Raw genomic sequence first — 14,217 nt, 5'->3', positions numbered from 1 at the left:
CTGCCCCCTTGGCGGCGCGCGCAAGGTCAAGTGGAGTCGCTACGAGTGTTCTACGGTCAAGCTCAGCTAACTCCAAATAAATTCAAGTTCAACAACCAAGCCTTTTCGTGTTTCGGCCCGGTTTGCCTTCGTTGTTGTATTTCCACACGCGGGACATTGGTTTTGCTGGTTTTTCGTGCTGGTTGGCTGGTTTCCTGGCGGTGCTTCATATTTTCGGGCGGAAGGTGCTCCGCTCTGAGGTTTCGGCAGAGCAACACCTGGGATAGTGGTTTCTGGGGTTGCTGGTGGTATCCGTGTGGCGCGAATAGTCTGGGATAGTGGTTCCCAGCTTCGCTGTGTCGCCTACATCAAGGCGTGGTGCGCGGAAGTCCCAGGGTGCAGAGCGAGAACCCTGGATCAAGGCAGGCTCAGACCGAGCCAACTCTCGGGGCCACTCTGGTCTGAGGGGCGAGTGAAGACCGTTGTGAGGCTCTCAGTCTGAGCCGCCGGAGGAAGTGTCGAGACTGGAAGCGACTCGAAGCCGGAGTCGCTGAGCAAGGAGGAGGCTGTTAAGGCCCAGAGTCCAAGGGCCTGAGAAGAGAAGTGGACTAAGTGTGTGTGGAGTGAACGTGTTTATATTCAAGAAAACGGGGCACAGCGGACTCAGCACGTGCGTACAAGGGCCTTCCAAGCAAGGAGCAAGCTTCGTCTGGGGGCATCTGGGAACTGTCGAGTTCGGAGGCAGCTGGTGTGGCCGACGCAAGTCTGGGCCCACAGCGTAGCCTTAGGAAGAACCAAGTCAAGGGATTGCAAGAGTGAGGAACACACGCCTCACCCAGCTTGGGATCTGAGATCTAATCTCAGATTCTGAGTTGAGTGGTCTGAGATCGAGGTCTAGCCGCGAGGCTATTCCCTGATTTTGGAGCCCGCATCGCCACATCATTCGGAGGTACCGAGTTCCCATACCAGTCCGAGATCTCGGATGCGGACGGCATCCACGGATCGCGCGCTGCAGGCGCAGCGCGCGGAGAGCCTCGAGCTTTAGAATCACGCGCTGCAGTTGCAGCCCCAGCGGAAGCGAATGGGGTATCACTCTCAGTTCGCGAACGCTTCGAACTCGAAGCGTCCGATTCGTCCCCTTCACGCGGGCGAATGTTCTTAGCGCGGGGGTCGAGCGACTCGCTCGACACCGAGTCTTTGCGCTTTGAGGACGAGTCCTTCTCGTCCTCCATGTCTTCATCGTCGTCGTCGAAGTCGACGACGTCGCCATACTTCACCTTCTGGCGCTCGAAGTAGTCATCGATGGAGAGATGACTCTCCACCGCCTTCTGGTTCGTCTTCTCTTGGGGCGCGCTCATCGTTGAGTGAGCGCGGGTTTCTTCTCCAAACGCGTAGAATTGACGTGCGGGGACCCCGCGCGTCTAACCTTAAGGGGGGGGATGGTGTAACGGGGTTACACGCACAAGTGGCTACAAGTCACTTGTGATTTTAACAGATAAGATATCTGTTAAAATGTTTAGATACTTCCTCACCTTGGTGTAAGTCACACCAATGGATACATGGAAGTGGGCCACTACAATGAGTAGTCCACACCTGCCCAAAGATCCTACAGCTTGTACTCCCACTTCCGACACCTCCTAGAAAAAATATCCTTAATAATACGTTATCAGCTTAAACAGGGATGCTTAGCGCGCGTCCACCACTCGCCGCAGACTGGCTTCTGAGCGCTGTGGCCCCCTTCCGAGGGAGCAATGGGACGCTGGCTGACGATCGAGAACAAGCGCGAGCTGATTGACAAGAGCGCAGCGGAGCCTGGCATGACCCATTCAGAGCTAGCGCGGTGGTCCAAGCGAGCATTCCGCTTGCGCAAAGCCCCAGCCCGCAACACAGTATCTGACATACTAAAGAACGCAAGCACTATCAAGAAACCAAAGGTACGGTGAGGACAAACGGCGTAAGCCGCTAAAGGTAAAGGCGCCTGCTTTAGAAAAGAATTTAGAGGAGTGGGTGGGTAGCGTAGAAGCGAGGGGGCTGTGTCTTAACCGCAAAGCTATCACTAGGAAGGCCGAGCAGATTCGAGAAGATGTAGGCGAGCCTGCGCTCGATGTCGGACTCTCCGTTGGCTGGCTGACCGGGTTTCTCAAGCGGCACAAGCTACGCTACAGACCGCGACACGGCGAGGCTGGCTCTGCTGACGCCGACGTAGTGAGAGAAGGACGCCATGCCATCCAGGAGATCACCGACTGCTACGACGCCCACGATACCTACAACATGGACGAGACCGGGCTGTACTACGCAGCCGCGCCTGGGCGGAGTATTTGCACGGCAATAACAAAAGGCGTCAAGAAAAACAAGACTCGGCTAACGCTAGCGCTGACTACCAATGCAGACGGGAGTGACTCGCTCCCCGTTTTGTTTATTGGCAAGGCCCAAAAGCCGCGGTGCTTTGGTAAGAAGACGGCTGAACAGCTCGGCTACCTGTATCGCAAGAGTACCAAGGCCTGGATGAACTCGAAGATCTACCAGAACTGGTTGCTGCAGCTGGACAAGGAGATGCGTGCTGCGAAGCGGCATATCCTGCTGCTGGTTGACAACGTGTCCTCCCATGCTCTCGGCGACATGGTGCTGACGAACATCAAAGTTCAGAAGCTGCCGGCCAATACTACCACCTATCTGCAGCCTCTGGACGCCGGTGTTATTGCGTCCTTCAAGGCACGCTTTAGGTCGTTACAGATTGACCACGGGATCGAAAGGTTTGAGGCTGATGCAAATGTTAATGGGCAGTCTGTATACAAAATAGACCAGCTTCAGGCGATGCAATGGAGCTCGCTGTTGTGGTCGTCTACGGAGGCCAAGACGGTGGCGCACTGTTGGCAAAAGACTGGTCTTGCGACTCCCCTTCGTGGAAACGACGAGCCGGACGAAGACGGCGAGGACGAGGGCGTTGAAGAGGGCGATGCCGAGGGCGAGATTGTCGATCTGATGCTCAAAGTGGTGTCAATTAGTCTGTAGTGGCTAAATCCTGCAATAATTTTTCATGTACATGAAAAATACACAACAGCTGGTGTCGGAAGTGGTAGTACTGCCTGTATTGGTAGAAGCAGCATCTTTCTACCAATTAGAGACGTGCATATTGACGGGGCTCTGACAGCCAGCCGCTGTCAACCCCTTTCATAGATGATAAACAGTTTTAGCAGATTTAGGAGGAAGATCAATTTACAAACAATACAGTTCCCATTTTACCTATTCTAAGTCACTTGTAGTCATTATTTGATTTTTATTATACTTGTGTACTCAAGTATAATTAACTCAAGTTATTACTAATTACTTACGCTTTCTCATACACGTAGCGCGACGTGTAAGCTAAAGCAGTGAGTCAAGTTAGACCCACTACATCAAGTGACGCAAGGCGAGGTCCCAGTTCAAATCTCGTATGGGCCAACAGTGTGAAGGACGCTTTCGGTCCAAAGCTGCTCGAGGTGGTCAGCCTCTACGAGCTGCAGACAACAGTGGAAGAGGTGACGGAAGACCAGCTGGTCACGCTGATCTACGACTGAATCAGCAATGTCATGAACGAGTTCGTCCCGGACCTGAATGGGTTCTTCCGCAAGCATCTGAAGATGGACCTGAAGGAGGTTGACATAGATGCCCGGGTCTTGAAGTATTATCGTGACTTTTCGGAGCTGATTGAGCAGCACGGCTTTGGCCGCCTGCTCGGTGTGGGCTTCCGAGTGACAGCGCGTTTGGGGATCGCATGAAGCTGAGATACAAGATCTTACTGGACAACCTGGAACCGCAAATCCTGCGTGACGATGTACAGCGGTATGTCCAGTATGAATGTCGCTCCGCCAAGAAAAAATGACTTCGAGCTGTTTCGAATCATCAAAGAGCGCGCAAGGACGCAGCACAAGTACCACGTGCTGAACATGGAGTACAAGCAGAAGGTGGAGAAGAATAGGGACAAGAAGCCCTCCACCAGAGAATCCAAGCCCCGCAAGGAACGCGAGCAGCGTCGCGGTAGAGACAGCGAGAAACCGAAGACTGACATGCCGCCTAAGAGGCACGAGTGCTTCGCCACCTGCGGATGGCTGTCTGCACTGTGGAGGCGGTCACTGGCTCCGCAGTTGCCCTACTGCCTCCGAGGATGATCGCCGTCGCGCCCTCGAGAAGCTACGCTCGCAGCGTGAGGAGACCAAGCAGCAACCCAAGACGGCGCGCAGTGACCTGCGCAGAAGCCCCAAGACCGGCGAAGTGCTCGTGAATGGAATGGTGGTCGCGCCGTATTGCGCTGATTCGGGATCGTACCGCAGTGTCATCCCGAATTCCCTGGTCGATGAGCTGGAGGAGCTGGGCTGCGATGCCAAGCTCTCAGCACTTCCTGACCCTGTTATGGTGACTGTGGCTGGTGGTAGCCATATTACGTGCACGATGGAAGCGGAGGTTAACTTGCAGTTGCAAACTGCCGTAGGCATGGTTCGAGTGTCAAGTGTCGCATGTCTGGTAATGGGTGGTGGTGAGACTGAGTTTTTGCTCGGTGATGACACTCTCAAATCACTAGGAATCGACGTACATCAACAGCTGGAGCAGCTAGCTGGTGGAGACGTGGTGGTCGATGACGACCCCTTTGAGCCTGAACCTCCTGCAGCTGCCACCAGCGTGGTGGCGCGACTGGAGGACATGATGAACGATGTATTACGTGAACGTTTTGATCCCGATTTTCACGGGGAACTGCGTCAGCTGGTGCACGAGTACCAAGACATCTTTGCAATTGACGTCGGCGATGAACCGCCTGCACTGGTGGAGCCGCTGACGGTAACGCTCAAGCCCGACGCGGTCCTTTTCCGCGCGAAGTCCCGTAAGTACGTGCCGGCGCAGCGTGCATTTCTGCGTCAAGAACTGGATCGCCTCGAGACACTTGGGTACATCCGTAAGAATAACCACAGTCGATGGGCCTGTGCAGTCGTTGCGGTCGTCAAGCGGGGCGCAAAATGGACTTCCGAATGACCATCGACTGCTGCCCAATAAACAGGCAAACGGTGCCCATCGCTGGAGCCGCGCCCAACACAGATACCATCACGCACGCGGTTGCAGGTGTCTATGGATTTTCGGTTTTCGACTTGCCTAAAGTTTTTTTTCAGTTCCCGCTCGCTGAAGCAAGCCAGGAGCTGATGAGCTTCATTTCCGAAGACACCGTGTATTCCCCTACGAGGGTGCCCCAAGGGGCAATGGACTCATCCGTCCATTTTCAAAATCAGATGCAAAAAATATTCGCGGACATGCTGTATACTAGCCTTTTGTTGTGGATCAATGACATTCTAGTGCACGCCAAGTCGGCCCGCACTCTCCTCGACGCTTTCCGCAGTTTTTTCGACCGGGTCCGCACCCACGGTCTGCTCCTGAGTGCCGTGAAAAGTTGTTTGTTCAAGAAGGAAGCGAAGTGGTGCGGCCGAGTGATCAGCGGTGAGGGCATCTCCCACGATCCGGCACGGTTGCATGCTCTCGCAACGCTGCCACTGCCCTCGGCCGGTGCCGATCTACTGCAATTCTTTTGCGCTGCCGGCTGGCTGCGCGACACCCTGCTAGACTACGCTCGTGTGGCAAGACCGCTGCACGACAAACTAGAATTGGTTCTTGCCACTGTGGGTCGAACTCGCCGTCTAGCGACTGGTGCCGTCCTTGACTGGAACGACGACGAACGCTTTGCTTTTGAGGCACTCAAGCCACTGGTCGCTTCGTCCCAGCCACTGGCGTTCCGGAGTGCTGACAGCGACGTTTGTGTATTCACCGATGCTTCCGATTCCGGCTGGGGCTTATTGTTACTCAGGTTACCAGTTGGGACGACGCCCGCGATCCTTGGGAGCAAGCCCATCAACTCCTGCTTTGCAAAAGCGGCATATTTTCCGGTGCCGCCAAGAACTGGGCTATCATCGACAAGGAGGCTTTTCCCATTATGTGGGCAAGCGTTCATGTGGAGTAGCTCCTGCTGCGCAGCCGCAGTTTCCGACTCTTTTGCGACCATAAGAACTTGATTCACATCTTCGATCCATCACTGGACCTTACGCAATACATTAGGGGGCGACTGCAACGTTGGGTTCTTGCCCTTGCTGGACTTCCTTACCTGATTGAGCACATCGAGGGCGGCAAAAATGACTGGTCCGATTTGCTCTCTGGGTGGGGCTGCTCTTCTTCGGGAGAAGGTGGTGTTGTCACGCGGTGCAAGGCCATCACGCGCAGCCGTACGCGAGCAGAAAACAATGCTATGTCTGCTGAGAGCAGCCAGCTGCGACCACGGCACGGTTGATTCGTCTTCCCAACTCTTGACGAAACCAGGAACGCGCAGCAAGAGTATCGGCGGGCAAAGCCGACAGAAGCACTTCCTAATGATGATCAACTTCTCGTAATGGAAGGCAAGGTATGGCTCCCAGAGAGAGCCAGGAATCTGGTGCCCCGAGTGGTGATCGTGGCGCACTGTGGCAATCAAGGTCATCGCCGCCTGGAGCCGATGCTGTACACGATTCAGCAAGTATTCTTTGTGCGCGAGCTCCCCAAGCTATGTCGGCAATTTCTGAGCTGATGCTTGCTGTGCAAACACACCAAGGGCGGCAACATCATTCCGCGTCCATGGGGCAGGCTACAAGACGCAATGAGATCCTGCACTATGATTTCCTGTATATGGGAGAGAGTATGGGCCCGACGCTCTACGTGCTCGTGCTCAAGGATGGCATGACGCACTTCTGCGAGTTGATTGCGTGCGACTCGCCGAATAGCGAGATTGCGGTACAAGCTTTGCTGGATTGGAGTAAGCGGTTTGGCACCCCGGAAATTCTCATGTCTGACACCGGTTCCCACTTCAAGAACCTCGTGGTCAATGAACTGTGCCAACGCCTCTCCATCGAGCAGGAATTTGCCGTTGCCTACTCACCCTGGATCAACGGATCCGTAGAGCGCATCAACAGGGATATCCTGCAAGTGATACGCGTCATACTCATGGAGCTCCAGCTGGACACGAGGGAATGGGTGTACTTGCTGCCGTTGATGCAGTCTAATCTGAATCACCCCCCGCTGTGCCCAGCCTGAACAACCACGCTCCAAGCGAGCTTTTTACGCTACTGCCCGTCCCGAACCCCCTCGAGTCAGTCGTCGTACCAAGGCCTAAGAAGAGTTTGATCCTGGACGTTGCGGCCCATCGTGACAACATCGATGACTTGTGCGAGGCATTGCATGTCATGTATCACGAGGTTGCAGAGACCGAGGACGCGCGTAGACGTCGGAACAAGGACCGGTCCGCGGGCACGCCATGTAACTTCAGCGTGGGCGACTTCGTTATCTGGTCGAGGATCGGCAGCCGCCTTTCAAAAAACAAGCTGCTTGTCCGTTGGGTGGAACCCTGCGAAGTGGTCAAGGCCCTGCCCCACTCGTTCATGGCGCGCCATCTCATTACTAGCAAGCTCTATAATGTCCACGGGTCACGGCTCAAGTTTTTTGCTGACTCAAGTCTAGACGTCACGGAAGAGCTAGTTGCTCACGTTGGTAATCAAGAGATGGTGCTAGAGATCGAGCTGTTCAAGGATCACCGATTTGCCCAGTCGTGCAATGAGTGGCAACTACTGGTCTCCTGGGTCGGCCTACAGGCCGAAGAGGACTCGTGGGAATCGTTGGGAGCAATGGCCTCAAAAGTGCCCGTCAAGGTGAACGAGTATGTTGGCGGTTGCAACAGTCCTGCTGTCAAGACAGCCGTAGCCGAGATCCTCGCCCAGCACCATCCCCCAAGAAGTACCTAGCTCGCGCTTGAGACTCGCCGAAGCTCTTGGTGGGTGTAGCAGAACCAAGGATGCAGCGCAGGCGATCTCGTGCTGTGCCTGACCGGACTAGCCGTTTGTTATCTGCCGTCGGACAAGTGACTGCGCAAGCAAGATGTTTGCGCATTTGATCAAGGCACTGGACACGAAGGTTGAGCAGGCTTAGCTTAACTCGGACGGAATCTCACTTTTGCTTTCGCTACGAAGTGCGGAATTGACTGCAATGTCTGTGCCACCCACTCTCTCCTCGGAGTCTTCCGGGTCTTCCAAGGCTTCCGCGTCCGAGACACGGACTCGCAATGATCGCTGACCATTGTTGTCACGAGCAGAGAGTGAGCGGACTGAGGGTTCAATATTGGCCAAGGCCGGCTTGGAGGCCTTGATCTTGGTGGGGTGTACATCCGAGGTGGCGGAGGCGGCAAAGCCACTACTAGCGAGGAGTGCAGTTATGACAACGAGGAAGCTGAGACGCATGCTTGGGGTGATGAAATTGTTGTGCTTGCTGAGAGCTAGCTTGGGTATCGCGGAGCAAGTTGTGGAATGAAGAAACTGTTGGGCGCGGCTCGGTTTGGCGAGGACTGGAGAATCCTGGTGAAGCGGTGTTGTTGGGGGGGGGGGTAGTTCGGTTGGTTATGTTGCAGTTGGAGTATCCGGTTCCGCTGCGGTGACTTATGCAATGGGTCGTGGCTAGGATTCCGCTCACGATGTGATGTGTTATAGTTTGCACAAAACACGCTAACCAACCAACCCCAGATAGCTAGCGTTGAAAGAGGATCAGGCTATTTACAACCAGTATAATCATATACCAGCCATACGAAAATGTCGGCTTACTATAAAGTAGGCGAAATTATTTAAATTTGATAGCTATGGTGGTATCTAGAAGGTTAATATTTGCTGTAGATAGCAGATAATAACGGACAATCTGTGTCTACATATTTTATTGTTGTTTTGTCGTGCCGAAAATATCTTGTCACAACCGTATATCTAACAATACACACTAGTACATAACACTAATACCAGTAACTTGCCGGATCGTATTACTCTTGCACAGGATAAACATCTCGTCGATTTGATACGTATTCCTATATTTGACAACATGCACCGACACTGACTATTTTGTCCATGTAAACGGGTTCATCACGACACTCGTACAAAATTCCCGTCCTATATAATTTGTTGGCAAACTCTGAGTTTTTACGGCGTAAAAACTAAATGTGAGTCATCGCATAAGTTGCGGATTTGAAGAAATTCTTAACCGTTACCATACAAATATTAAGATAAAGACGTTCTGTCACTGATCTCTGCACCATTTTAGCCGAAAACCTGACAGTCTTTACGTGTTGCATTCAGGCCGTGCATTGCGGTGAACCCATGGACGCCTACCATATATGCATTAAAGGCCTGTCATACCTGCAGCAGATATGCAGCGGTATATCCGCGCATAAATCTCGTGAGACGCAGATATCGTCTCGATAAACTGCCCTATCCCTAGTTCTATGCGTGTAGCCATCATAAAAGTTTTGTCTTGGTGTTTGTATACCTTATGCTGATCATCACTCCTACGCTTGCATCCTTCACTCTGCGTGTATATCGCCGTGCATATATCTTCCGCCAGAGCAAAGCGACGCTCATTTTCGAATCTACCTCCGACTGTGCGAAGACGACAGCAAGCTCCACTTCAAGAAGGTGTGTGCGGCTGAAAAACTGAATGTGCTGCTCTTTGAGAGGACTCACCAGCTGTTTGTATGCAGTAACAATGGTGCGCCTGACGCACTCTGCAGTTCACTGGAGGCTTCGGTGCATCAACGACACGCCAAGCGAGGACGACAACACGCCTCCGAACACCCAGTCCTGTCAACAGTACGACCACGGCAGCAAGCACCGTGACGATGGTGTCAGCGACTCCGCCAGTGCTACTGGCACGGCAACCCCTCCGTGGCAGACACCTGAGAGAAGCCGCCCCCTGTCCAAGGCAGCGATCAACCCGCCACCAAGTCCGGATACGACAACTCGCTCATGCTCCAGCCCCACCACGTCGTCACCAGTGCTGGTGGAGAGGCCGCCGAAATTTTCTGCGCGCCCGAGAACGCGCAAAGCGCTTCAGCCCCGCCAAGAAGGTCGGCGCACACGTCGGGACGCTGCCGCGCCTTACTCTCACCGACGATCGGTGCCTCATCGTGATGCCGTCCGGCCATCAACCCACGCGGGGTAATGCGGGTCAACATGGAGGTGGCAGCTCGGGCTCGACTGCAAGCGCCGCGACCACGTGACCAGTTTGTGCCAGCCCAGTGGCCGCACCACGTGATCCACCTGCGTGAACAATTCAACCCGCTCGCGACGGTCTTCCCGACGGTGCCTCACTATGGGTGGTGTGACTGTCCGTCAGCTTGCCGGAAAGAGAAGACCGTGCACGCCGTGATCGCGAAGAAGCGCGTGCCCGTACTCAAGATCTGCTCCTATTGATTAGTGCGTTGACCAAGAAGGAGTGCGTCGAGGTTGACAAGTTCAGATGTCATGCGTGATCAGCAAAGCGAGGCTAACCATTTACCTTGCAGTTCCTTTGTATTTGTCACTTACCATTAAACCTCCCAAACCAAACGTGTTGTTCATGATCTTCTACCATTTGCATAATAACTTCATGACATTCTAGCATGCTCGCTAGAACTTCATGATCCACTAGCGCGTTCATCATATTGCATCTACCCTCATGCAAAACGTTAACAAAAGTTGCTGTTGTAGTCGACGATACCGTTCAAATCAACTACAAAGAGAAATATATTGTTGGTTCATTACAAACAATGCTAGCTTGGACTCTACTCGTTTGATAGCGACAGCTCCATGTCGCCTGGAAACGTCGTGCGTATCTGCGAGATGCCGACCGTGCGGACATGGTAGTTAGCCATTCTGAAGACGTTGTTGATTCTGCGGCCGCGAAGAACGGGGTCGTACGGCAGCGGGAGATTAAGGCGGCTGTATACCTTATGCATGCTCCCCACCCCCCACTCCGCCGCCTGCCGTACCGAAGTGATGGCGTTGTGAAGCGTCCGCGCAGAGCTTCTCAGCGACGGCAGAATTCTGTCGAGATCCCCGTCTTTGAGCGGTGTCAGGATGCGACCGACCATGGCGGTCGAACATGGAAATGCGGAGTCCGATACCACGTTCATGCGTGCGTCGGGGCAGCACGTGGGGTCGAGTAACTTAGTTCTGAAGCCGAACGAGGTGTCCGAGTCGTTCCATGACCCGGGGCAATTATGCTTGCACCAAATGATGCAGCCATCGGCTGCAAAGCAGATGGTACCAGTCACGAATACCGTGTGCAACCACCCGTTATACATGGCATTTTGCAAGTCTGCATTTGAAGGCTGTTGGACCTAAAGTATTAGTTATTAGTACGTTGTATTTTTCTTTCAGCAAATAACAGTTTTGCAAAGTGAAACTAACCTTGAAGTTCTTCCCATCAATGAAGCCGAACGTGTGCTTGAGAAGTGGCTCGCGGGCTTCCACGAGCTGTGCCAATTCGGCTTGGCGAGAGGGGGACGGCCACGAGATCCTTGCCGGGGCGTAGCCGTCCAACGCACCTGCTAGTGCCTTCTCCGCATGGCGTAGTGGTCTCGATATGGTGCTCGGCGGAGCACCGAACATCATACACAGGGAGCTCTGCTCCATCGATCCAACGTAGAAGCACAGGACCAGGCCCAGGATCTGGTGGTAGTAGCGTAGCTTCGGGGGGGCGCCCGCGTGACGTGCTGCGTGGAATGTAGTAGAAGCGGCGAAACCGCCGCAGTAGCTGGTCGAAAGCAGACCTGACAACGTGTACGTATTAGATGTAGCGCAGAACATTAGCGACACTAAGATAACATCATACCTGGTTAAGCTCGTCGCGTTCAGGAAATTGATGTCGCTGCCGTACGTGTACAGCATCTTCCACGCGGACTCGTTTGGCGTGTCCAGGCACTGGATAGTCAGGTAGTGTCGGCTTCGTATGGCACTTTTCCACGCCTCCTCCACCAGCTTGTTGTACACCTCCCTGCGCACTTCGTGCAGCGCTTCCTCCTGTCTGAGAAAGGCACCAGTCAGCACCACCAGCGCATCGACGTCCTCTGCACCCATCGCTTCGACACATGGGCCCGAGGCGCGCCAAATCCGAAAGTGATGAAATCTGGAAGGAGTGCGGCGTTGGAGGTGTCCGGTGTGAAGTGACGGGTACATTTTCAGAGCCATCAAACGGCTATTGCAGTTGACTGCTTCAGGGCGACATCAAGCGGACACAAGTGACACATGTAAGGTAATTGCGGTGGAGCTTCCGAGCGCTATGTCAACATATATCTTTTTAAAACCTGTCATATCTGCTGCAGATATGACAGGCGTTTAATGTATTTATGGTAGGCACCCCATGGTTTACAGTAGTACATAATATGTACTACAGGTACTAGTCGTATTGTTATGTATTAGTGTGTATTGTTAGATATACGGTTGTGACAAGATATTTTCGGCACGACAAAACAACAATAAAATATGTAGACACAGATTGTCCGTTATTATCTGCTATCTACAGCAAATATTAACCTTCTAGATACCACCATAGCTATCAAATTTAAATAATTTCGCCTACTTTATAGTAAGCCGACATTTTCGTATGGCTGGTATATGATTATACTGGTTGTAAATAGCCTGATCCTCTTTCAACGCTAGCTATCTGGGGTTGGTTGGTTAGCGTGTTTTGTGCAAACTATAACACATCACATCGTGAGCGGAATCCTAGCCACGACCCATTGCATAAGTCACCGCAGCGGAACCGGATACTCCAACTGCAACATAACCAACCGAACTACCCCCCCCCAACAACACCGCTTCACCAGGATTCTCCAGTCCTCGCCAAACCGAGCCGCGCCCAACAGTTTCTTCATTCCACAACTTGCTCCGCGATACCCAAGCTAGCTCTCAGCAAGCACAACAATTTCATCACCCCAAGCATGCGTCTCAGCTTCCTCGTTGTCATAACTGCACTCCTCGCTAGTAGTGGCTTTGCCGCCTCCGCCACCTCGGATGTACACCCCACCAAGATCAAGGCCTCCAAGCCGGCCTTGGCCAATATTGAACCCTCAGTCCGCTCACTCTCTGCTCGTGACAACAATGGTCAGCGATCATTGCGAGTCCGTGTCTCGGACGCGGAAGCCTTGGAAGACCCGGAAGACTCCGAGGAGAGAGTGGGTGGCACAGGCATTGCCATGCGGGCCCATGGTCTATCCGACACTGACGCCAAGATGGTGCGCCAGATTGCAAAGGGACGTTCACCGTCGCATACTCTCGACAAATTCAAAGTCCCCTATGAAGTACGGAACGGGGAGCGCGTGTATTCGAAATACAACGAACTGTACGCCAAGTACGTCGATTGGCTTAAACGCTACAATGACCACCCCCTGACCTTCCCGAAGCGTGGATGAGGTAGTACTACCCAGAGGTCGGAAAAAAATAGTGCAATACAATAAATAATCAGTTTTTTCAATATATATTTTTTATTACTGGACTACACTGACCTCAATACAATATCAAATTGACCCAATTATTGGCAATAAATTTGTAAAAAGTGCCCCCACTGGCAAATACCGAAAGTCTAGCCAATAAACCTCCAGTCTATAGGCCAGGGTCACTATCACCACTGGCGCAGCACTGTGTGCGCCCTGGCTGCCGGGCTATAGGCTGCTACACATTGCTTCTTCGAGTGTGATCCCGTCCAGGTGTTGTGGCAGAACCATGGGCTCCAGATTTTCGATGCTTCCTGGGGTGAAAGCTGCTGATCTTCCCGTCCGACCGCGATCTCTATGACAAATGGCGCCATCTTCGTGAGATCCTTCTATGGCGCATCCACACAGCCATGCGTATCCGGAACGATATCTAGTTCCACGGTGAGCGTGCATTCCCCGTTTGAGCTGCTCGTTTCAGCTGCACTACCAGCACCTCTATCGCCGATCAACCGAGTTTGATCTTGGTTCCCTGAACCTGTTGATGACGACGTTCAACTCCCAGCTAGCACCAATAGATTGAGCCTCCTCTCTTGAAAATTGCGATCTCAACTGCTGTATCCCTCTGTAAAGTGCTATTAGTTGTACCATTTCTGTACCAATACAATATAAATTGCGGCAATTTTTATTATTGCTTAGCTTGAAATTGCAGTTTTTATTAGTGGCAGACAGTGGACCCAATTCAATATCATACTGTATTGGCGGACCTCTGGTACTACCCATATTTCATGCAGGAGTGGTAGCAATTGAACGATTGAGCTTCAAACGCGAAAAAAAAAGTTCTTTCGGCAACATCTTTTTTATCATTCCTCTCGACTTTCAGCACCATTCCGGAGAAGAAACCGAGGAATAATCTTGAATCCTTGCCAACGCACAGTGTCGCTCCACTCAATGTGGAAGCCATGTAAGAAACTGAA

The 14,217-nt window shown here is 52.8% G+C and overlaps 4 protein-coding genes across 4 annotated transcripts; 3 read left to right on the top strand and 1 right to left on the bottom strand.

The window, feature by feature from the left end:
* Window positions 1–839: 839 nt before the first annotated feature.
* IUM83_18150 (uncharacterized protein) lies at window positions 840–1,337 on the bottom strand (the record flags this gene model as incomplete). The annotated part of the gene is made up of 1 exon (XM_067943133.1): window positions 840–1,337. One exon carries the CDS (start codon window positions 1,335–1,337, stop codon window positions 840–842), a length of 498 nt encoding a protein of 165 aa, XP_067783781.1.
* Window positions 1,338–1,730: 393 nt separating this feature from the next.
* IUM83_18149 (putative jerky) lies at window positions 1,731–2,991 on the top strand (the record flags this gene model as incomplete). The annotated part of the gene is made up of 3 exons (XM_067943132.1): window positions 1,731–1,819; window positions 1,887–1,947; window positions 2,044–2,991. 3 exons carry the CDS (start codon window positions 1,731–1,733, stop codon window positions 2,989–2,991), a joined length of 1,098 nt encoding a protein of 365 aa, XP_067783733.1.
* Window positions 2,992–3,812: 821 nt separating this feature from the next.
* Window positions 3,813–4,983, top strand: IUM83_18148 (uncharacterized protein; the record flags this gene model as incomplete). The annotated part of the gene is made up of 2 exons (XM_067943131.1): window positions 3,813–4,045; window positions 4,104–4,983. The coding sequence occupies 2 exons, from the start codon at window positions 3,813–3,815 to the stop codon at window positions 4,981–4,983; spliced, it is 1,113 nt and encodes a 370-aa protein (XP_067783719.1).
* Window positions 4,984–6,600: 1,617 nt separating this feature from the next.
* On the top strand, window positions 6,601–7,760 carry IUM83_18147 (uncharacterized protein; the record flags this gene model as incomplete). Its single annotated transcript, XM_067943130.1, has 2 exons — window positions 6,601–6,998; window positions 7,052–7,760. The coding sequence occupies 2 exons, from the start codon at window positions 6,601–6,603 to the stop codon at window positions 7,758–7,760; spliced, it is 1,107 nt and encodes a 368-aa protein (XP_067783720.1).
* Window positions 7,761–14,217: the final 6,457 nt, after the last annotated feature.

This window comes from Phytophthora cinnamomi (genome assembly GCF_018691715.1).
Source record: "Phytophthora cinnamomi strain GKB4 chromosome Unknown Contig96, whole genome shotgun sequence".
NCBI classification, from domain to species: Eukaryota; Oomycota; class Peronosporomycetes; order Peronosporales; family Peronosporaceae; genus Phytophthora; species Phytophthora cinnamomi.
Note: the sequence above shows the minus strand (reverse complement) of the source record. Positions and strands in the feature narration are given on the sequence as shown.